Source organism: Rhea americana, unplaced genomic scaffold (genome assembly GCF_003343005.1).
Source record: "Rhea americana isolate MKP2758 unplaced genomic scaffold, rheAme1 scaffold_33, whole genome shotgun sequence".
Taxonomy (NCBI): domain Eukaryota; kingdom Metazoa; phylum Chordata; class Aves; order Rheiformes; family Rheidae; genus Rhea; species Rhea americana.
In genome coordinates, this window is record NW_028186457.1 from 5,431,999 (window position 1) to 5,456,682 (window position 24,684).

The following is a 24,684-nucleotide window of genomic DNA, read 5'->3' on the forward strand; positions in this document are numbered from 1 at the left end:
CCCTAATGACAAGTAGTAAGTTCTTGACAAACTTCTCTTCCTAAAATCTGGCCCTTAATGCTGTTTAGGTCTTAAGAAACTAGTGTTTGCAACTGGAGCCAAAACAGCTATACGCATCTAAAAGCAGCTGCTAAACCAATGTTGTTTCATATTCCCTTTCTAAAAGGTAATTTCAATTTTGTTCAGTTTTTGAATCGATATTCTTCTCAAATTGAATCACACAGGACCCTAATTGACTCAGATGCAGTCTTTAAAACAAAACAGGGACCTTCCTGAATGGCCACAAATCAAGCCAAATATTAAAATGTCCTGAATCTAGGAAGTTAAATGAATTGCCCTTTGTATTCTGAGAAATGCAGAGAGATCTGTCTTAAGTGACCTCTCAAGGGACACGCAACAGCCTCCTGCCAAGCAGAGGTGGCCTTTAATGAAATGTCTAAGCTGGAAACCAAAAAGGGATGCCTTGAAGCATGTATTTAATGATGGGCTGGGCTTGAAGAACTGAACCAGTGCAGGYGGCTCTGTACATTCTATTGTATTGTCTTTCTGTGATTTTGCATCAAATTTGCATAGTTTAGAGGGGGAAGAAATAGATATTTTTCTGTTGCCAACCCAGCAAAACTCAACTCTGAATCCGTGAGTTAAGTTGTATTCTGTCTTGAACTTCTGGTGCATTAGCACAATTAATAYAGAACTTAGGAATGGCGTAATTGGCAATGAAAGCTGCACCTATTCAATTGCCTCCTCAGGTACAGAATCATGAAAATGTAACTATCAGCAATTAGACTGCTAAGAGGATATGACTTCTCCTTTCGTTCAGGAGGAAAATGTTTTGTTTTGGGGATAGGAATAGTCATGCACTAACACTCGTGAGGGTCTGAAAGGTCATGAGAGAGAGTGGAGGCAGCTCTGACGTCTCTGATGGTCACAGGATTGTTGCAAGAGAGAGGCTGCGCATGTGAGCAACCTCACCCATCTCAGGCTCTAGGAGGTCTTCTGTTCCGTGTAACTGGCCGAATGGCCTTAATCTGCCATCATTTCCAGCTGGCAACATTAAAACCTCAAGTGAGCACAGTGAGTTGTGAACGCCTCTTACCTCTCTTCTCTGCTCTGTCCAACGCAGACCCTGCCCCCATACCGGGGAGCGGGATTGCTGCAGGATCGCTGGCGGACCTGAAAGCCGATCCCACAGGAAGTGCTACATGGGGCCCAGGAAGACCAGGGTGTCCAAGCACCATTTCTACCAAAGGCAGGGAGAGAGAACAGAGTATTCAGGTTACCGGAAGATCTGCCCGTGCCATGCTGTGCTCAGTAATAAAGTACATAAGGCTCCGAATCCTTGAATGCACTGGAGAAGATGTATTAATTTCAGCCAGACTTTATATCAGCTGAGATTTAGAAAAGGGACTTTCAAAGCACTTAGCAYTGGCCTAACTTTCCTCCTACTGAAGTCTCTAAGACTTGCAAAGAAACAAAATGAAGCCAGTATTGAATGATTTTGGAAATCCCTCCTAGCATTTTCTGGGCMACAGTGTGGTTGCTGTAACTCTCACCGACTACTCCCCCATCATCTCCCATCATATCTCTTAAACCCTCTTTYCTGAGCCAATAGCCAGTCCCAAAGCTGTATCTCCTGGGCTCTTCTGCACAACCAAATGCAGTTTTTGAGGCTCACCAAAGCCAGCTGTGCCAAAGCAAGCAAAAAAACTACCTTCTGCTCATTCAGTTGGTACTGATGCTTTAAATCTGTTACAGCAACAACATTGCCAGCTCCCATGGTTTTATCACAAGCCTCATAATATTTGGTGTTTTCCTAAAGCCTTCGGCCTTGAATCCTGTTAAGTGGAAATCTCAAATTTCATTAAAAATAACAATAATTGCTTCTTGCTTTCATGGCAGCCTGCAAACCCCACTGTAGTGTAACCCTAAAGCTGTAGAAACCAGAAAGCAATTAAGAGCTCAGAGGCAGGATTGAGTTTCCTAGTTTAATGAGTGATTGCATCTCAGCTGAGCAGTGGTAACTTAGCCTGCGGGAAATGCGATGTAAAACCTCTCCGTTCACACCTCAGTGACAGAGACGTAAGCCAGCTCTCTGCACCTCGCATCTGTGATCGGCTGAACACGTGCACGCAGTCGGTTTCTGTGACACCGCTGACGTGGTGACTCRGTGATGTGTTTAAACAGAAGCCAATATTTTCATCTTTAAAATCTCTTGATTATTAAAGCTCCCCTTCCCTTGATTTGGCAATGTTACTAAACCTTCGAGCCTCACAGGGACACAGGAAGGAGGAACTGTATCCTATCTTTTCTTTGCTGCAAGTTTTCATTTTGTAGGGAGCCAGTGGCAATGCTCTCACTTACAGAAACGCCTGATCTTGATATTACACTGCCTTAAGCTCAAAAATTCACTTAAAAAAAATTTTTTTTCTGAAAAGTCTGGTCAAAAAAACAACTCAGGTGCTCGCTGGTTCTTGAAAGCTTAGCTCAAAAACAGATGTTAATTTTCAAAGCATTTACTGAACTAATAACATTGTTGGCAAGAAATGTTTTCTGGCATAGCACCAAYCAGGGCAGAGGATGAAAGTTAAAAACCACATTGCCCTTCACACTTTTTATATTTGTTATCAAGTCTTGCCTGTTCTTGGCAGCCTTATTTCAGACCCCTCTTAGATATTTCTGCACTCCTCCTCTTGTTCTCCCATCCTTTCTCCCTCCTTCCCTTCCCTTCTCACTTCCCAAACAAGGTTAAAGAACAAGAAATTCCCTTACATAAAAATCCTACTCTTCCACRGTACTCTTCCATGTTTTAACCCACCTACCACCTTCCCAACCTCAGTCTAGAAGAAAGATCACATACAAAATCTCAAATGAAAGAAGTCAAATGGAAGGTTGCTGTTGTTGTAGCAAAAAAGCAAAGTAATTTCTACAAAAAATTCCTCAAAAAAACCCCAATTCTCACCATCTATTTGTGTTCCAGGATTTTTAATGGAAGTGAGGACACTTTCCATTTTCAGACTTCCAGCTTTTGCTTTCTAATAGAACTCATCTTTAAGCATCCTGCTTTCTCTTTGCAGAAAAAATKCACAATGCCATATGAAGTCAATTAAAGGAAATTCGAGGGCTGAGGCGGATGTAGGATGACCAGATGTCCCTATTTTTCAAACCATGCTGTTTTCCTATGTCCTAAGATTGAATAATGTATTTTTCATCCCCTTCTCTGAGGATGTTCCTGCCTCTTTCATCATCAGAGCAGTGCTGACAAACCCATCCCTCTGGCACACATTGCATTTCCCACTGACATAAAAAGGCTGCTTTGGGAAGGCTCCATTCAACCCACGGTGGCAGCACAGGGGTACGAATGACTGCCTGTGTTTTAGGCAGCACAGCCTACAACTGGAAGTCGAGATGCCAATTAAAACATGAATGTTGCTGAATTTTTCATGCCAAGACCAGAACTGAACTCCAGGGAGGAGTCAAGAGACAGCTGTCCTTAACAGAACGAGCATTTACAGAGAACATGAAGTAGATTAAAATGGTATTGACCCAATATTTACTAAAATATTGGCTGGCCCCACCCTGGTTAAGTAGTGCTTACATTATTGCATCTTCTTTCCTGGAGTCATAACATGATGAGGGTGATGGGTAACAGGGACACAAACACTSTGCCTATACTTAGGCATCCAACCAGAGGACATTTGCTTTCCATACTGCTCAAGCACAAGCTTCACCATCCCTGGAAAGGCGGCACGTGGACACAAGCTGAGCTGTACGCGCTGTTTAAGGGCCGTCCCCAGCAGGTATGCCCCCTAAGCTCTGCTCGCTGCCAGTTGACGATCTGTTGCTTTCATACAGCCAATGTGTTGCAAACAGTTCACAGACCCCCAGAACAAGGCAAACAGACCTTGCTTGGAGCTGAGGTAGGCCCTGTCTTTACAAACGTTGCTCTGAAGAATCTCTCCTTGCTTTCGGCAATGCAACCTCAGGCTGTTTTTAACCTCTTTTTAGYCTATTGTTGTTCCGTTGGCTAACAACTGCTTCTGCTGTGCTTGCTCCCTCTTGATAAGTCACTGCTCACCGTACAGTTGAGGGAAACTGAGGTATAGAGTAGCAAAGGCTAATGCTTATACTTATTTGTGGTGCCCACCTTCCAATGGCCCCTTTTGAGACACCTGAAGATCCTTCCTTCAGAGTCATTGGACTCCTTCATTTTTTCACTGCCTTCAAGTTGGACCCCACATATCTCAGTTTGGCTGAGATACAAGACAGTCATGGAAACACAAAGAAAGAGAGCAGGCGTGAACAGACACAATTCTTATTGCACTCCTAAAGATCACAAAGATGCTGAGGTACCTTGAACAATTTGCGACCTCAATCCTGGCCCCTTCACAGGCRCGACCTCCGCAGCGAGGACGAGGGCTGTCACATGAACGTGACCTACACATACAGGAGCCTGTGCTATCCCCATCTGAATGCTCACACAGTTGCCATGGGGACCAAGGCCCCAATCTTCCATTTGTTGTCAGGTTTTTCACCTAATTTGAAAAAAAAAAAGGTCATTAATAGCGAGTTTACATTTCAGGAGACAGCGCCACAATAGAAACGCCAAACAAAGCTGCTGGGGGGATTAAGACGCAGCTTAGATGGGAGCTGTCTGTGCTTGTGAGCAGGATTCAAAACAGAGAGCTGTTTTCAGACAATGCTGCATCAATATTTACCCTCCGAATTCCACCCTGCATACCTAACATGTGCACGCAGGCACCCAAGCCTACCCGGCCAGCCAACGTCAGATGCAAGCATCCATCTGCCACACCACAAAACCACCGTGCTCTCCCGTCTCACACTGCGCAGCTCCAGCTTTCCAAGCAATACAACAGCCAATGCTAATTGGCCCAGCTCTGCTCTGGTTCTGCCCCTGCACTATAGACTATTTTCCTAGTTAATGTCTGTATAACCACAATGACCAACTGAGACTGGGGCCTTGTTGAGCTTGGCCCTGTCCAAACATTCAGTAGGAACTGACACCCTTTCTAAGCAGAACTGAGGCCTGGATGGGTAAGTTGGACGAAGGACAGAAGGTAAAAGAGATGGGGGTGACTTTAATTAATGCTCAGGATCACACCGTGGACTAAAGAGCAAGAACTGATCTCAGGCAATTTATGGACCAGAGCACGCTGCCATCTGCTTTCTCTGCCCTTTGTTTTAAGCCTGTACAGCAGCTAACAGACGAGGACTTGCACTAGTTCCTAAGCACTAGAACAAAGTTAAAATACTGCAATTCTGGCAGAGCAAAAGCATGAGGAACAGACTGTTTCAGCTGAGATGTGGTGAAGACTGTCCAAGAGGGAGGGTGTCAGTGATTACTCCCAGGTGTCTTGTTTTAACCAGTGCTGTTACGGCCACCACTAAGTGACCGCTAAGATGTGGCCATAGCAAGCAAGCTGCTAGTCCTTATAGCCAAGGCTAGCTTGAGAAAATTAGCACTGTCTGCTCCTTTCTGGGTCACTGCCAGGCCACTAGTGCCTTCTCATGTCCACTCCACTGCTGTCTCTGGAATCAACTCTGAGCGGAAAATTTGCTAGCTCCAAGACTACGTCTGGCAGCCTGCGGTGAACCCCTGCCCTGGGTCCCCCCCGTTCCTGACTTCACAAACATAGTGCAGAGAGATATCCAAGATGGCCTGTCTAGATACAGCACAGGCCCAGCACAGCTTAGTCCCTCACTGGCTGGGAGCCCCTGCATCTGTCCCCCAAATCAGGTGACACATTTCCACATCTTGTTAGCAACCACAGGGCTAYTCTGTCCCCCAGTGCCTGTCACACGGATGCTGCACTCAGGTCATGCACAGGGATGTAACACCACAGACCTCACGGGCAAAACAGAGTAATGTCCCTTGCAGAGAAGGAAGAATCCTACTTGGTCCTTGCTCCCCAGCCTAAGTGCACGCTGGGTAACAGAACTGTGGTCCCAGTGTGAGAGGTTTGGGTACGAAATGTACTGGAAATGAGYACTGAAGGTCTTTCAACCACGATGCCTTAAGGCTACAAGGAGCCAAAGGCATCATGGTGCCCAGCCAGCAGCAGGAGGAGGTGTGAAAGTGCTGTGCCAGATCCAGAGTTTGGAGGTCAAGAGTGATCCCCACGCTGCTCTTTGCAGAGCTGAGRCTCATGGCTATGCTTCCTCCAAGCCCTGGGCTGGCAGCCCCAAGGAGCTCCAGCTCTGCTGGCTGCAGCTGCTCCACCACGTGTGGCCAGATTACTCAGCCCTGCCCTGAGCCCGCCAACTGCCATCATGCTTTCGCTGGCATCTCCAGGCCTGTCCCACCACCTCCAGCTGAGAGGGTTGTTGGGAAGGGCACCTCAGGGACTGTGGCTGGCACAAGGAAATACRGGTTAGAGGGACTAAATACAGCAGGTTTAGGAAGGCTGTTTAGTAAGAAATCAGAGGAGCCTGAAAAGAGACCTATTTCCCCCACAATTTCCCCATATTCCTCCAAAACACTTTTTTACCACCTCAGGCTCTTCCACTAGGAACCCCCTAGATTTCAGCCCTCCTTAGCAACTCCCACTATCCCCTTGTCCATTTGTGGGGTGAGGCCAGCTCATTTGTTTCTCGTCCCCCCTCTCCTCCTCCCTYGTGATGGGTTATCTCCTTGCCATGACCCACTACCCCCAGGAGACCTCCTCCATCCTTCCCACCTCCTTCATCCCGCTGGGGGATGAAGGCAGGGAATGAGCGACTCATCCCAACTAACATCACCCTGGCATGCTCAGCGGCTTTGGCAAAACTGCCAGCAAAGGCAATGCTGAACTTGTCCTCAGTGTCTCACGCCAAGAAGGGCGAAGAAAGGACCAGGCTGGGGCCCTGGCGAACAACCTTGGCTCAAAAACCRAGCCAGCTACAGCTGCTGACAAAAACCATTGGGACTACGCTTTGCAGACTGCAGCCATCAGGCATCAGTTCACTGTGCTGCATGGGGGGGRAAAACATTTCTTCTGCTCTACTGGCAAGGAAACTGAGGCACTGAGAGGCTGCAAGACTGGTCGGGGGCCACGTACTGAGTCAGTCATACATATGGGAAACGTCCTTGAACACTCGTCTTCTGAAACACACTGCCCTGAGTTTATTCTCCAAGTCTGGCGTTGCGTTAAACGCTCACTACGCACCTTTAGTGGGCTGTCAACTTCCCTCCCACCCTTCTCACGGCATCAAAAATATGCAGCAGTGACATGGAAGTGATTTAGATTTGTTACTGCGCTGTCAGACTGTACTTAGGGGGCTTCAAGCATCTGTTGCAAACCTTTGCTTTCAATGGATTGTCATGCTGAAGCAAAAATTTGCTTCGGGCTGCAGGTTATGAGGCAAGATGCCCRGAGAAGAGAACACCGTGTTTTGTTGCTGTTGTTAAATTGGTTGTTTTAAACACACACGCAGTCACAAATGAAGACAGTTAGTTGCTAAAAGTTAGAGGGGGAAAAATCAAGAAASCTACTTTGAAATATTTAATACTAGATTTTTTATCCCCTTTTTCCTCTTGCCGTACAAAAGTCATAATCCAAGTATTGGATCATTTCTGCTCATTTCTGAGCCAGAAAGCCCTGCTGATTCCAGCAGGGAGTTCTGTTCAGAAATCAATGGTATGATATGGCCCGTGGCTTCAATTAAAAAAGAAAAGCTGACAAATAATTATTGGCTCATAAGTGGTACTGGGAAGCAACCCAAAAATTAAACAAATAAGCGGCCATAAGCGGCCATAGCTGAAATGTTAAGATTTATAAACATGTCACGTTCTCAGTGTGGGAAGTTTTTATCCTTAAGAAATTATATATGGATTATTATTTCATTTGTAAATTCATAGAAATATCGTCAAAAGAGCAAACTTGGAATTGGGGTAAAAAAGCAAATGCATTGATCATTTTCAGGAAGATCCTGAAGGGATCCTGARGGGCTACAAGGGAGATCCTTTGTAGCCAACAGTGTCCATCTGGTAGAGAGGACACCTTTAAAAACACCTGTGATCTAATGCACTTTTCTAACCGGACAATACAACCACTTTACTTTCTCATATTTCGTAAAATGGTGTACTTCCACCAAAAGCTTCATCCTTTCCTCCTTGTACCATCTCTTCCTTGTATTTAAAGGTTCAAGTAAAGGATTTAAAAATTCAGACTCCATTCCCTCATCCTCTCAACAGGATATTTTCAATGTCTATTCTGATATTATAGACAAGGCTACAAGCTTTGCCTGTTCTTTAGATTCCTCAGTACTTCCTCTTAGGATTCAGATGTCGACTCCTTATAACTTTGCCAAGCTTCAATCATTTCAACTGGAAGTTCCCATGAAAGTTTCAAACAAGGTACGTCAACCATTTCTAAAATCAAATCTAGGAAAAAAGAACATTGGTCTGTAAGCAGCAATCTTTTCCTTGAATCATTCCAGTGTTCAAACTAAGGAACTGGTCTTTATTATGTCCTTGTAACATTTTTTGCAATTTTCATGAAAAGCCATTCAAATCTATCTAGGGTAAAAAATCCTTGGGAAGTGGAGAGAAAAATTCTTGATTTTTCAATGCTTATTAYAGATTTTGATTTTGGCACCTAAAGTCCTGAAACAGTCTCTGTGCATTAGGCATGCTTTAGTGTGGACCAGAGAAGGCTCATCCCAGGGTCTACAGCACTCAGTGGCTGTGACCACACAACTTGATAGGGGGGTGCAAGTCTGCTAGTCACCCCCAAGAAGGAGTAAGGAGACTAGGACTGGCTAGCAAGAAAATGTGGTGGCCAGGAGCAGATGCCAGATAGCTGAGATGATAGGGATTTTCTGGGCATATGGAGCAGACCTTGGATGAAAACCTGGGAGGTAGAGCATGATCCGGCTTGGGAAAAGGAGGACTGGAACAGTCACTTCCTGCCACTGGACATACTCAGTTCCTGAGTTGCAGACAGCTAACCTGTTGACAGCTGTCAACAGAGACTCCATGAGCTTGGCAGCTGGAGTTTGTGAACCAAATCTGAAGTGCTTTTCCTGCTAATGGCTCATATTGGCATCAATACAATGCTATAAAGTAGGATGTGTGGAGGGGGAAGGGGGTCATTTTCCTAAAAACAAAAAACATCTCATCTCTCCCACGCCTAGGAAGAAATAGTATGCAATCRTGTAGCTCAAGACTGCCTGATACGGTGCATGCACCAATAGAGAAAACAAGAGTTGCATACACAACTCTTGTTTTTGTCCTAGCATTTCTTAACATTTGAACGTTGAAGGTTTTTATGACCTTTGAATRTTTGACATTGCAATGTTAGCAATGAATCTTTCGCAGATTCTGGATGTTATCTGTTAATAACATGTACTAACCACTGCACAAGGTGCTATGTCAACACAGTATGATTAATCCTGTTTCCAAGGTCCCTTACTATTAAAGCCTAATAGCGGATAACTGCAGTAAAATGTAGTGGTGTGCAAAGATGAACAGAGCAGCTCTGAACAAGAATGTTCACATAAGAGTAGCAGTTGAGTTTTGTTAGTGTTGTGCTTGACTCATACTAATGCCTGGCCCTCTTAGGACGTAATTCAATAATATGCCAGTTCTGGCTTTAAAAGTTCTTGCATGCCACCCCTTTGGCTGTGCCARGACATCTGTTTGTGGTCTAGGCTGCAGAAGGACTCATTGACATTATCTGGGTTGGGWAAAGGTTATTTGGGAGGGGATTTTTTAATCTAGACCATGTTGTTCTTTAGTGTGATCTCACATACAGCTGTACCAGCATAGCTGAGCGCATGGTGCTCAGCCCAGAAAAGTGTGGGGAGAAAAGCCAAGGTTTCTTAAAACAGAAACTCAAACTAAAATCTCAGAATAGGCCTGTTTTAATAGGGAAATTTCACTTTGGGCAACTGCACTCCCTTACCTTTTTAGCGGCCATTTGTACACACTGCTCTTGCCTTTGTTGACCACAGTCTTTCTTTATCTTGCACTGAACACAAGGAACGTACTTGGGTGCACAGCTGACGTAAGGTGCTTAAACGAGCCATACCTTTTGCTCCCTGATGTGAATTCATGTCAGTGAGGGGCAGAGGAGAAAGAAAGAGTAAGTGGTTGCATGTGGGTTTTAAAGTGTCTGGCAGCCCTTCACTCTAAGGACACAGGCTGAACGACAGCACCTAAACCTAAAATAATCTACAACGGAAACGCTAAAGCAAAGGTAAACTAAGCACACCAAGAGCAGCCAAAGCTCCTGAATATTCTGCGCCGGATTTTTATGACCTTGAAACAATGATCTGGAGCAGCCTGCTCCCTGGTGTGCACCACAGCAGACATGTTCAAACTAGCGGATTAACACCTCCCACACCTATCAACAGACACAGGCATTAAGCAGGACGAGATAACAGCATGGGCAATCAAGAAGCACTGCATCCCAGTTCAACACAGGAGGGTTATAAACACACAAGCCTCTGAATCCAGCAGCGAAAAACTTAAGCCTGCCAAGCTGAGGATGGRTTGAAGCAATGACTAATATTTCCCGGGAAAATATCTGAGAAGTAAAGAAGATAAGGGGMGTAAACATCCCAGCACCTCCAGACAGAAATAGCTTACTGAAGATACAACCCATCCAGCCCTCTCTCTCTGTCTACTGTACTTAGCAGTATTTACAAGCTAATTGACATAAGATAATAAYGATGGACATACATTAATGAAAATTTCTCCTCCCCACACACTACAATTTATTTAATAAGACTAACTTTCCTTCCTAAACACCTTGCAGGTATGGTTCAAGCAGCAGGAATTAAATTTGGCCAGATGGCTTCTGGGAATCACAGCCAGGAGCCAGGTATTGTAGTCAGAGAAAAAGGATGGGTGGGTGGGAAGGCAACCAGAGAGCCAACTCAAACTGACACAAGCAGYGTCACTTTCTATTAATTGCTACATCTCATGGAGAACAAGGCAAGGAAAGAAGACAGTCCCCTTGAAATATCACAGAGATTTGATTTTTGGTCTACTAAATTCAAGTTAGAAGTWAACATTCTTTTCTCATACTTTCTTTCTGTGTGCACTCTCCCCTCCCCTCCTGTTCTTTAATACATACTGTATCCTTTCACTCTCCCTGCAAACCATCCATGCCCCGTTTCTGAGCTGTTCCTCAGACGCCTTCGCCTTTACTAATGCAATGCTTCTTCCCCAGCTTTATTTCCTTTACCCAGCTCTGAGGTCTAAGAGGGGAACAAACTGGCCACAGCCTGAGGACACTGTACATCAGCTACTCTGATTTCCCAGACCTACAGGGAAGCCAAGGGAATGGTGTAGACTGTGAACGGTGAAGCCATGAGGTAGCTCCAGTTTCATCYGGGCTTACTTGTTTCTCAGCAGGCACTCAACAGCATGATCCAAACCACTCCACCCAAGGCAAGGGTGGGCAGGAGGGCGACTGAATGCTTCTCTTGGGATCCCCCTCTCTGAGGCAAACAAATGTATTGGGATGTCTGTGCTGAGAATTAGAGAAAGCGTTTGTCGCTGGGCTCAGTGTGCCCCCTAACAGCCAGTGCTCTTCCCCTCTCAGGTCATTCCAGAGCACAGAGCAAGTAGGATGCAGCTGTACAACACGACTAGCTTGTCCTAAGGCAGCTTCTTGGCACTAGGCTACCACACACTTTCTCTCTCCCTTTTACACACATGCACTCGCAGACCAGTGGATCTAAAACAAATATCTCCACTCCTTCCACTTACTGGGCACTCAGTAATATTTTGAGTCCACAGGCTCATGTTGGAGCTGTCCTCAATGGTGGTGCATCGCTTCTGCTTGCTATCCCAGCCGCAGTACGGGTCTCTGGCTCCTAGACATTCCCTGCATGTGCAAAGAGAAAAGATTAAAGCTCTTTAAGATTGGCTAGCTCTAAAAATGTGTATTCAAGTATAGTGCTTGTATATGACAGCTGTCAACTGCACCAAGGCTCAGCTGAAGAAACAATTTCTTCTAAGCAGAGGTTTACCTGCTTGGAAGGGGGGAATGGCTGAATAGGAGGGTGATGGGACACAAAGCAAGTATCACTCATAGAAGCTGTAGATTAAAAATCAGTTCACTCCTTTCCAAGGCCTAGGGAAAGAAAATGACTTTACAAATTTTAGTCAAAGAACACTTGTCACTGAGATATCTTTCTGCCCCCAAGTAATCACTCATCAGGCCAAATCTCACACAAAGCAACCTCTGTGAGTATATTTTCTGACACTCTGTCCATCCAGAGGGGTTAGACAAGCACAATTAGCCAATGGACCAGTAATAAAGGCTTCCTATTAGTCTTAGCCTTTGCTCGAACAATGGTTTCATTTATAATTCTAACATCAAGATATCAGTTTGGAAAAGTCACAGCAGAACATTATTTCTAAGCTTTTGGCTGCTTTGAACACTGCTGTATTCATTTTCCTCCTGAATCCATATTTACAGGCTAAGTGTGTGTTCCCAACATGTGAGCTGCTAAAGAAAAATAACTAGGGTTACTACTGCCACTAGACAGAGAAGGTCAGTCATAGAATTAGGCTGTATTGATAAAACTCAGCTGTATTGGTTATTCTCATGAGTCACTTTCAAGTTGTTAGTTTTCATTATGAAAACATAATTGTACAAGCCAGATCACGTATGTGTTAGACAAAGACAAAGAAGAGAGAACTAAACCTAAACAGATTTGTAACACTGTATTTTATTCCAATGATCCGTTCCACTCTATCACATGAAGAGCTGCTAGGATCTTTCCAAAAGTCCCAAACGATTTGAAAACTGCCAATTAGACACCARCAAGGGACCAAAGAGAAAAATTCAGTTCAAGAAGCTAAATGGGAGAGTAATAAAATTTATTCTAGGGTAGGTATCAGTATGATAAATGAAACATCAAAAAAAAGAATCAAATGCAATGAGATGTGAACTGTTCCCATCCAGAAATCTTTGAAATCCTATTAGCTTGTAATCAGCCACAAATGAAAAAGCATGTCTCTCAAGCACAGCTGAAAATGCTGGATGCTGTACCAGTCTGTACTGACTCAACAGCAATTTGCCCCAAGGAAACCCTAGACTGTAGCGTGCTCTCTGGTGCCCACTGATTTTTACACATACCTATACATTTATATTTTAATTACAAGTTTCCAGTTTGCTCATACTTTGCAGAAAGACATTGGCTCTAGTGAAGATTTAAACTACTGAATTATAAAGAACATAGCTCTACATCTTTCATGCTCTAGGATGGAAGTCACAATGGGCTGTCTACCAGATTTTCTTTCAACTGCTTAAAAACATGCAAGGAAAAGGCAAAGATGATTTTGACTCAGTCCCAGGCAACAGAACATCAAATATTTGCCTAGAAAAGATTTGAGATCCTCAGTCCAAGGACACAGAAGGGACATGTGCTGCTTTGCTCATTCTGGCTATGGATCCTGATCCTACTGTTTTGGCAAGCCATGCTGCCCAATCCACGGAGAGGGTCTGCCTCCACGTCCAAGGAAAGGTCTTATCTGCCTTCAACATTGCGGCTGCCCCTCAACACGGTCGGCACAGAAGTAGTTACTGAGGAGCCATTGGGACTGCGAGGCGGAAGCAGGGCATCTGCCCACCCTCTAGGTAACTCGGCATTTCAGGAGCAAACTGCGCGGTTTCTGGAGGGAAGAATAATAATGAGAGAAGCAATGAAAAAAAAAAAAAGGCCCAGATTTTAGTTATAGAGCCCTTTGGTCATGCTTCCAGACTCTGACACTGAGTACATGCTATTGCCTCCAACTGCATGAAGCCATTTTGCTGGGCACCCTGTGAGCAGAGAGAGGTCATTGTAATTCACAACAAGGAAGGCTGTTGTGAGCATTGCCCTATTATGATACACATTTTCTCTGAATTTAATTTATAGGAAAACATGTGCTGCATAAATTCAGAAAATAATCTCCATATGTTCTGTGCTGCAGCCCTCAGCTACTCTGCAGGCTGCAATATATCCCAGTTAGGCACTGACCACTTTGCTGGCACTATCATAATGTATGTCAGGCAGCTAATGTGCTGCTCTTGGCTGCCAGCTGCGAGCTGCAGAGCCCTCGGGGGCACCCGATGAATCACAGCCTGCCATTCCCTCGCCACCGACACCGACCCTCGCAGCTGACGAGCCATCGGGAACCCTACTGCAGCCCCTAGACCAGGCTGGGCTTTGGCCAAAGCCCGACACCGTGCTCGTTAGCGCAGAGCTGCGGCTGGCCCGCGCTGCACCGTCTCCGGGTCCGGGATCCTGGAAGCAATGAATTCTTACTTGGCTGCCTCTGCCACGCACACAAGCCCCTGACTCCGCTGGGCTGTCAAAGTGCGCACTGTAATTTAACAACCATCAAAGACCAGGACTTCTTCCCACCTGACAGCAGGCCCTCAAAACCATTTGAAATCTAAAAGCTAAACAGCTACGCTGTCTGCCTCCCTTCAGAATTCAGAGCCCACTCGTCTGCCTCAACTCTGGTGAGAAACCTATTATATCAACTGACAGTGATACACTTAAGGGTAAGGAGGAATGTATTTACTAACACACAATTTGCTTCATTTTTCCCCCTTTTGTAAGCAGGAAAAGGATTACAATGTGCACTATTGCAAGAGGACATTTCTGGCAAATACCTTAAGAGAACACTTCAAAATCCACCCTAATTTATATCTTTAAAATATCTTTAGMATACATGTCCCTATTTATGTCATTAAATGATAAAACCACACCTGTGAGCACACACCAAAAGGCAAATATATGTATGCATACATGCACACACAGAGATCAAAATGCTTCAGCAACATGCTGTCATTCTTAGTAGATCAGACACTGTGGTGTGGAAAATGAAAAGATATCACAGCATTTCCTTGTGCGCAGAACACTAAATAAATTGAAATGTTAAATATAATTTCATATCATGATACTGCGAAAAAGTCCCACACAGGCCTGGGGACCAGAAGGCACGTGGGGCATTACGTAAATACTGTGAAGTAAGATACAGAGGCATTTATAGGCTAGAATGAAAGTCTGACATTTCTAAGTTAATGGAGCTTCTGTTGTTGGCTCAGTAGGACCTGAATTTCACACCATATATACAGTCTTCAACAGAGAAAGCTTTACACAGGTTTCCACAGTGACAGAAGAGCAATGCTCAAGGAACCAGTGACAGTCCCACCAAAATTCATACAAGTAAAGAGAAYCCATTACCCCCAAAGAGTACCTGAGCACAGCAGGGAACACTGGCTGTATTAATGCTAATGACTTAGCTAATAAAATCCCCAAAAGTGGCACGTTTGTGGAAGTAAGACGGTGATGATACCACACAGCCTGTGCCCTCAGTTCCCCTCTGGCCATCTACTAATTGCAGTGCATTCAGTGAGGACTCAGGAGAGCACTTCTTGACGGATATCTAAGAGGTCAGAGTTGTTATGACAGGGCATTACTATCAATAGCGATTCACTTTAGTTCATTGGCTTGCAATAAATGTCTTATCTGGGGCATAATAGAACACACAGGGAAAATGCTCAATTGAAAAACAATTCTATTTGTAAGGTATTTTTCTCCAGTTCCTTATTCTCACTTACCAAGGACATTTGCATGAAAATAGGATCTTATTCATAAGAGCTCACCTGCTGCCTGCTGTTCCGGAGCTGTAAGCCTTGCTGTTGTTGACTCTTGCAATCATTTCTACAGCAGTGATCCGAGATAACACAAAGGATTCAGACTCTGCAAATGGGGCACTATCCACTGCCCACTGGCATCACTGGAAACTCTTACCTATGACTCAGAAGAGTTTTTATAGGGCCTCTGAAGCTTACAAAATCCTGAGCCTTCACTATTAGCATTTGCAGTAAAAAGATTCCTGCTTACAAGATGACGGTCCTTAGCAAGATCTCCTCAAAAAAAGCCAAAGACTTACGATGTGGGGAAGGGAGATCACAGCACTTGTTTCTTCCCCATGTCCCAGGGGCCTGCTTGGAGATAAATGTAAGGTATGAGGTGGTACAAATATTTTGATCCACATGTGTATTCCATGGATGAATGGGGGGAAAGGAACAGGGAAAGGAAGAAGGGAATGCAAAGGCAGCTGTGGGGATCCAGGCAGCACCTTAGAGGCAAGGGCCCTTCACGTGTGGCTGAATAGCTGGTCCCAGTGCATCTCTCCCAGAAGGGAAGCTTCATCCCTCCTAAAATATTACCAAGGCATAAATAAAATGGTCACTGGCCTAAGGCAGAAGGTCTCCCAGTGCGATCTAAAGGATTCTCTGTTAGGTATCTCCCTTTCACATCCCTTGTTCAGGCCTTGTCTTATGTCCTAATCCCATCTCTTCTCCATCTCCAGTCATGTGACATCGCTGCAGCAGCTACAACTTCACCTCCTTTGGGAAGTACGATCAGCATGCTATGATGACCACCAGCTAAGGAGATTTCTGCTCAGACAAACACAGGAACTGCTCGCCCACAGTGCTGAAAACAATGCATCACAAATGAAACCAAATGTTTTTCTCTTTTTAAAATTTTTTGCTCTTTCTCTTAAAAGGGGCTGAATTTGAGCAAAGGCACACAACAATGATTGATCACTGAGCACAACTGTTTTCTAAACAGAATGTTTGTCCCAAGGTGCTTGCAAAGTGACAGTAGCAATCTCATAATCTAAATGACACAGGGATTTGGGAATTTTTTTGTAATAGCCTGAATGATGTCTCCTTTCAAAATCTTCATTAAGGCTTAAAAGTCTCTAGTTTAGAAGTTTCTCAGTCAGACTTTAACTCACTTCTGGGTCTAGATGACTTCATCTTTTGATCAGTTTTCCCTGACAGATAAAAAGCTTTAGACTGGGTAATAAATGGATCTGCAGATCAATAGAACTAGACTGAAGAGATCAGGTTTTGATAGACCAAGGGAAAGAAAGAATTACTACAGCTTCTTCCCAYTCTTATTACCAGAGAGAAGACAAGTAACCATGCCATTTTGTACCATGAGCCACAAAGTAGTCATCTCAAGCATTCACACTAAAGGACTGTGCTTCTTTCCTCTGTCAGGATGTGCTTGCTCTCCCAACCTTCACCCTCTCTAGATTTTCCTCTCTCTCATTCCTTAGTGATGACTAAGTGCAATTTGGAATGGAACAACAGGGTGTGATGATCAACAGAGGAGAGGTCTAGATCCAAAGACTAAGAAACCCTTCCCCAACCGTATCTGCTAACAAAACTGTGGCATCATGCCACGAGAGGGTTCTACATTTTTGCTGATGAATTTGGAGCCTGCAACACGTTCACCAGGGAGACGGCGATCCCCATTTTGCACCTAGATGTTTAAGTATCCAGTGGGCATCACCACTTAGTTCATTAGAGACACAGTGTTAGCAGCATTATCAACTCACTAATGCAGGGCAAACTTTTATTGGCCTGATCCTGCAAGGCACCGAGCAATCGACACTCATCTGTGCTCAGCATCCTAGGAGACAGGCTGCACCTCGCTCCTTTGAGGAATCAGATCTCAGAATTCACATGGCTTCGCTCTACTCTCAGAGCAGGCAAGTTAACACTGCAAGCAAGCGGGTGGTTTTAACTACGTCTGCTAGTTGCAGGCATGCAGCTGTGTTTGGCAGACAGGCATTTCCTGACAAGGTTAGCTTATTGTCCCATTGCTATTAACCTACAGAGAGGATGAACTAAACAAATAATCATATTAGCTTCCAGCCAACCAAATCATAATTACTGACAACCTCAATAGCCCATGCAAGGAAGAGTGGACTTCTGTCTTCCCTAAAGCCAGATGGCATGAAAAGAGAAGAATGAGAATCAAAAGGATGTTCATGGCTTAGGAAAATAAGATTATAAAGGGGAAAAAAGCACCAAACCTTCAAACAATCCCTATAGTTTTGATACCTTTAAAAWTTTAAACTGCAGAGATGAGTTAGTGATCTGTGCAAATCCATTATCTTTCCCCACTGAGAGAAGAAGCCGAGTGGAACTGAGCTGCTTTAGTCAGATGGTGGTCAAGTAGCAACTTCATTTCTCAACTGGTGAATACAACATATTCTGTGCCAGATGCTCCTGCCCTTTCCTCAAGATCAGTAGCCACATACTTTAGATGCAATTAATGGKGCGATTTGTGTGGCAGGGCACTGCTCAGGAAGAGCATACTAGAACTGTCAGGTACCACCACTCTGAGGGCTACAGCTGATGTTGATCTGGATAGATAAGGTTTGGTATTTGGGCATTTGATATTGGACACGAAAGCAGAGAAGCTGAAGTGTATGTGTGCAATTTATCGCCCACACATACTTARTATTAGTGATTCCTACTCTGCACACAATTTGTTTTGAATGCATAAATTAAAGCTATGGCATAAAATGACCTCTAAAATTAAATTTCATTTATTGGCCAAGCACATGTAACTTATTWGAAAGGAACAGTGAACAGACCCATGATTTTCATAGGCAGTTTCACCTTATTTTCCTTTCCACATCAGGAACCTTGAGTTATTAGTATCCACCTCTCGCTCTAACATTTTCAATATCTCTTTAATCGATCGTGGTTTATAGATTATGGCCTCATGCAATTTACAGAACAAACTATTCTCTTTCTTACCCTCTGACATCCCATTCCATCATCTTTTAGCAACAGTGACTTCTTTATTGGATAGGTGTTCTTTTTATTTTTAATGCYGCGAAATAAAACAACATTGCATTTATTCAAATATGAAGATTAATGCCACCTGAGAAAAAGTCTGATTAAATCTAGATTTATGTTTACATCAGTAAAGCAGCTTATTAAAAAAAATGAATGTGGTGTTCCATAAACACTATAAGGAACTCTTGTCACTGTGCCAAGCAAAACTGACCTCTAATAAAAACAGAAATACAGAGGGCCYCTGACTACCAATGATGGGATCAGTCATCCACAAGAAAACTTGGATGCTATTAAAGCCCCAGTGAAAGGAATAGCCAGAAGGAATTTCTGAGTGGGGGGATTTTGTTGGGATTCTGAAGCACAATAATTTCCCAGCCTCAGCAGGCTTTTGAGCCTAAAGAAAACCTCCCCCCTGGGGCTGCCAAATGGGAAGAGGCAGCGGGGACTCAACACCCCTTGGRAAGGCAGCTTGGGCAAACCAGCGCGGTCGTGTGTTCCTGCCTGGACCTGCCCCATGTCAGCCCGTGTCTGAAGGTGGCTGCCAGGTGACCATGTGCTCTCCTTCCACATTTCAGCTTCGTGGTTGCAGATTTGAGACTTCCCTGAGAACAAGTAAATTCCTGTAGTCTGGTGATATAAACGGATAAAGGAGAAAGGCTGGTTTAGGCAAGAACAGCTGCCTAAACCCTAGGCAACCCTAGCAACAGGGATGGAGAAGGGTGCTTTATGTAGCCTCTGGAAGACTTAAGGACATAAACCATGCTAAAAGGGGAACTTAGGAAGGGAAAAACAYCTGCAAAGGAAGGAATCTTAGAGATGTGAGTGATGATAAAGAAACCTGAAAACAGTCAGTTGTAACCCAGGCAGCAAAGAGTAATCCATATTTAAGCAGCTCCTTTGTCAAAGCTGGATTTCGTTAAGCTCTGGGTAATTATTTTCTGCTCTACTAGATGTAGATTCAACCAGACACAGTCTTTGTAGATTAATGTATGTTGGAGAAGGCAAATAAGTGTTAGACCATCTAGTACATCCCTGAGGATCTAACAGGTCTCTTGCCCAGCATAAGATTGTTTCAGCACTGAACAAGGGGTAAAATGGTCCTTTCGATATATTCCCCATTGCTTACTCCCCACATAGTTGCAAAAACACCATCGAGCAGTATCAATTCCACTATTTAACAAGAGAGACTATTACTTAACTAAACGGATACTCCTGAAATCTAGCCCTATCCCTTTTCACACTAGAGTGTTACAGTAGATCTRCAGCATTTTGATATTTTGACATGTAAAAGACACTAGATAGAACTAAGTACAATGCTTTTTCATGAACCATATATATATTGTATATGCTCTCTTGATCTTTACACGTACAACTTTTCTCTGACTCCAGATCCTTCCTTCTCCCCAAACAGGTGAAATAGCGCATCTCCTAATAAGAAGTTAATGACATATCTGTAGCAATGTATTCATCTGGTATTAATAACGGGCTTCTGTAAAACGAAGGATACATTTATGTTTTACACTGTAACTGTTGTCTGAAAGCTTGAGACATGAAAGCAAACCAGCTACRGCAGCAGTAAGATGTAGGCTCTTTGCATGAGGAGCCACATCTCCGAACACGACCGCTGCCTAGAATACAAATCTTAYGACGTAAGAGCAGCAAATTGCATGAATTTGCACAGGCAAAGGATATCTGCCCTGGGGCTTGCTGGTAGCTCTAGTTATTAATCTTGTTTGTATAACAGTAGCATCAATGTCATCCTAACATTATGTATTCCAAGAAAAGTACGTGCTTTTCTGTCGGTCGCCACTGCGTTGAAACTGATTTCACACAGCCCACCAAGCAGGTGTCAGATGGTAATGACCTTTAGGCATCATTGATCTGAGCTCGCCTAAAGCCAGCTTGCTAACGGCAAAAGGATCCATACTCTAAACCGCTCCTGGTCTTCCCCGCCAGCTAAGTCACAAGGGCAATACCCTTTAAAACTAAGRAACAAAGCTCCCCAGCACATTCAACCTCTCCTCATTTTCCTCCCTTCCCAGCACAGCACCCCAAAACAAAACTAGCAACGTAGTCATCACAGCAAGGAAACAAAAGCCAGGAGCCCTGAAATCTGCTCATTTTACTCGGCTCATTCTGAAGTGACCCGCATCTGTTCCAGCAGCTGCAAAACCCCAGAGTCCAGCACGTGTCTACAAAATCCCACTGATGCCAAGGTACCATTCACCTGGGGACATTTACACACTTCCCAGCTCAAAGTGGGAGCCTAATAGTGTATGGACAACTTAACATGAATGTAAAGCCTTCTACTGGTTGGTGTGTTTAACAGAAAGTCTAATAATTCATTTGGTTCTGAGTAGAGCCCTTCCACTGTTTCCTCCTGTGTCCTCTCTTTTGTGGTAATGCAAGTACCAGCAATTTCAGTAAAGGCTTGTTCCTCAAACTCAGCCTCGTGCTGGTTTTCCTGCTCGGGTTGTATTTCTCTCCTTGCTATTTTTTTGTGATTCCGTCATCCTTAAGTGCCGTCTACAAAGTACGCTATTTTCTTTCTTCCATGCTATTAAAGATAATGTCAAATAAGATGAGATTGAAAACCAGACTCTCTGGCATCTCACTGGAAACATGCCCCTGCTCACTACGTTACTGTTTACCCTGCCCCCTCTCCTTTTTTCCCCCCTTCAATTTTAGATACACAGAGACACATTCCTTTCCCAGACTATGCTAAATCCAGATATGCTAAAATCCAGACATCTTACTCCTGTTTCATTCCCTTGAACCTTAAAGGTCCAGATTTTGTAAACAGTATGGATGAACTTAACCTTACATATCTAAGCAGTTACACTAAACAAAATGGGAGTAATTGCCTGCTACAGCACAGGCAAATGTGTTCTCTGGATAGAAGAAATGGTATAATTTTGTAGTTCTATTTAAAGAACACAAATCCATTTCATCTACTAAACTTTATTCTTTTTAGGAGCTTTAGTGAATATGGTTCTGCTCGATATCTTCATTTGCTGTCAGTGGGAGTCTTGCTATTTACTTAAATGGAACCAGAATGTCAAACCAGATGTTTAATGATTTATTATGCTTTATTATTGGAGACTATGGACGACAAAAGGTTGGGCTGAGCACTCTTATTTCTGCCTATGAAGTCTTCCAAAGCTTTTCTAAGTTAGTGGTAAAATAATTACCTAATTCCCTTAATCTTGGAGAGACCATATCAGCCTGAGCAGATGGAAATAGATGATTAAACTTCACATATTTTTGTAGGCTCTTGCCTTTCTATTTGCCTTTATCCTCTGAATGACTTGTTCTTAAAGGATGTTCAGTGTGCTGGGAATTTTTTAAAACTCTCAAGTAGATTTTCAAAAGTGTGGGCCAGATTTTCAACAGACTCAGCTGAGAAGTGGTTGGATTTTCAGGGTCTTTGCTGAACAGTCTTACCACTAGGGTCACCCAAATGATCTGTTGGTTGCTGGGCTCCACTGAACAGCCTTTCCTCTGTTTCCTCCCCATACCTCCCTTACCATTTTCCTTCCCACAACTTTACCCAACAATAGCTGCTTGTTTGTCTTTGGAGGAACTCTAGGCATTCTGATGAGGAGGCCAGAGGATTTCCAGCCCATACTTAGGTCTCTCCTTCCCTAACACTGGGAAACTTTTAGACCTCTTCCTATGCTGTACTATTTCTGTGATTAAGTTCCCCAAGACTTTCTTTCCTGAAATCTGGTAATCTTGAAACTATTCAAGCTTTACAACGCTGAATTCAAGTGTTTTGTTCCTTTGTTACAAAGGACTTTGTACCTTGTAAGGAGAAAAAAAAACAACCCAAAACAAATGGAAAAAGAAATCATCAACCAATAACAACTAAAATAATTCTCCATGCAATATCTCAGATATTTCCCTTAAAACATGGTGTGGAAGTGGTACAGAGACCATGTTAGGAGTTTTCCAATTTTGTACTTTGGAAGACAAAAAAAAAAAAAAAAAAAAGAGAGAGAGAGAAAGAGTACAAAAACCCTCTGTGCTTCTTTACTGTGGCTGCTGACCCTTTCTCCCTAAGAGTCCCTGGAGCCATTTCAGGAGTTACTCACCCGTGTGTACTTAGTTGTCTGATCACTGGCCTCGAGCTATTTAGAGGTGAGTTGTGTTCCTCGCAGTTCGCAAGTCAGCAGAGAAGAGTCCTCGTCAGCTGAGYCATTTCTGCTAGCTTTGCATTAAGCAACATGGCCGGAGGGGACACACAGCGGAGTTTAGGCCAAGTGGGACAACTAAAGCTCAGCATAGCTCATTAGCAAACTCCCTGCAACAAGGCCATGGAAGCCGGCAGAGTGCAGACAAGGGAGAGGGTCTGCCAAAGCACGAGCAACCCTGCTGACTTGAGCTCGACCTGATGTAATACTCCCACAACCTGCTATAATACACATTGGTTGCAGGACCTCACTGTATATCCTCAATAACAACCTACATCATGCAAACTACAGATTTTATGCGAAAAAACTGTGAGGAGGGAGAGGGACGAACAAAGATCAGCATAAAGTGCATTATGATAAATTGCTCAGGAGAGAGTAGAAAAGGTGAGTGTTCAGGAGACACTCCGGTCTGGTTCCTAAGCACATTTTCTTTTGTTTATTTGAATGTGTAAACAAAAATGGCTACAACTCCCAGGCTGGCCTCAGGGTGGCTAGTCTGCTCAGCGGATGCTGCTCTGGAGGCACGCTGCCCCGATGCTGCAGAAGGGCAGCCTAGAAGCACATTTTCCCACCTGTTTGACTTCCATTCTTAAAATGAAGAATTTAACATCACCCTTTAAAGTAATTACTAAGCTACCCTGACACACAGGCCCCACCTGAAAACAATGGTCCAGATCTAAAGTCCTCGTCCCCTCCAGAAGTCAGATCCAGGATTTTGTTCAGACACATTTTAGAGATATGGGGGATGTCAGTGATAAAGCTGCAACACTGACTCTACTCAAAGCCTGGGGGCAACTTGAGGTAGAAATCCAAACTCTTTTGAAAACTGCAAGGAGGCTGAAAAGATTTCAAAGGTATGCAAAACGCAGCAGCAAGCACAGCCAAGCCACCACCCAGCAAAGCAGCCTTCAAAACACCCTGCACGTTCAAAGGGCTTGTAGTTTGCTCACATTGGACATCTTCCTAAAACTCTCCAGTGAGAGTGGAGAATGGCAGCTTTAAAGCACAGTAGGAAAACACACGCACAAGGCAAGGTCCCTGCAGCCAAGTCCAGCCTGTAAATTTGGGCAGCTGACATTACAGATGTCTTCCCATTGCCCTGCTGCTGCGACTGGCTGTTTTGAAAAGACAGATTGAGACAGGTCAGTGGGCACACACAAAGCGCTGTTTAGACACCCAGAAATATCTTGGGTCAACGAACCACATCAAGATGCGAGGCTGAGTTACCAGTCTCCATTTAAGAGACTCAGTTGGTGCCGTGTCAATAAACAAACAGTAAAGGAGATGGCAGAAACGTTTTTCCCTTGCCATCGCTTCCCTTCCCTGCTGCCTTTTTCTCTGCCCCATCTCCGAGCCTCAGTAACATGCCCCAAAGTCCTAAAGCAACACAGCAACAGGGAGTGCTGGAGAGGATCAACGCCAGGATCAATTTTCCCTCAACATATGATCACCCAGTCCAGGGAGAAGGGAGAAGGCAGGGTGATGGCAGGAATCCTAAGCCAGCAATCACAAACCCACATCAGCCCCCGGGGTGTAAAAGGCTGTAAAGTTTCCTGATAGCATGAGGCAGAGCCAAGGAAAACAAACAGCGTTGCGGTATTCCTGCCTGGGAGGCACAAATTCTCCATCATCTCAAAGCTTCCCGAGCCCCCATCAAAACGATTAGATTATAAAAATTGCTGAAACAAGAGCTTTTCAGGAAAAGACAGTCAAAAAGTCACAGCACAACAAAAAAGTAAGTGGGGGGTGCCACAGGGGTGGGAGTCCTTCCTCCCGTGGTGGCTGTATATTGGCATGTATTAAACATAGGCACAACAATAAGCAATAAATCACAGCCCAGGAGAAGTGCCAGGTGGAACGCACTGGCG

General features: G+C 44.1%; 1 protein-coding gene and 1 long non-coding RNA gene across 4 annotated transcripts in view; one reads left to right on the forward strand and one right to left on the reverse strand.

The window, feature by feature from the left end:
- SEMA5B (semaphorin 5B) overlaps positions 1-24,684 on the reverse strand; it is a 185,624-nt gene that overhangs the window by 29,111 nt on the left and 131,829 nt on the right. For all 3 annotated transcript variants that reach the window (XM_085311013.1, XM_085311014.1, XM_085311016.1), the window contains exons 12-14: positions 11,717-11,834; positions 4,351-4,532; positions 1,097-1,240 (exon numbers count right to left, since the gene is read on the reverse strand). In XM_085311013.1, coding sequence (XP_085167139.1) covers positions 1,097-1,240; positions 4,351-4,532; positions 11,717-11,834 — 444 coding nt within the window. The remainder of the gene's footprint in view (positions 1-1,096; positions 1,241-4,350; positions 4,533-11,716; positions 11,835-24,684) is intronic.
- On the forward strand, positions 14,071-21,070 carry LOC146592515 (uncharacterized). The gene is made up of 2 exons (XR_014896592.1): positions 14,071-14,465; positions 20,666-21,070. It is a non-coding gene; the product is annotated as an uncharacterized LOC146592515 (long non-coding RNA).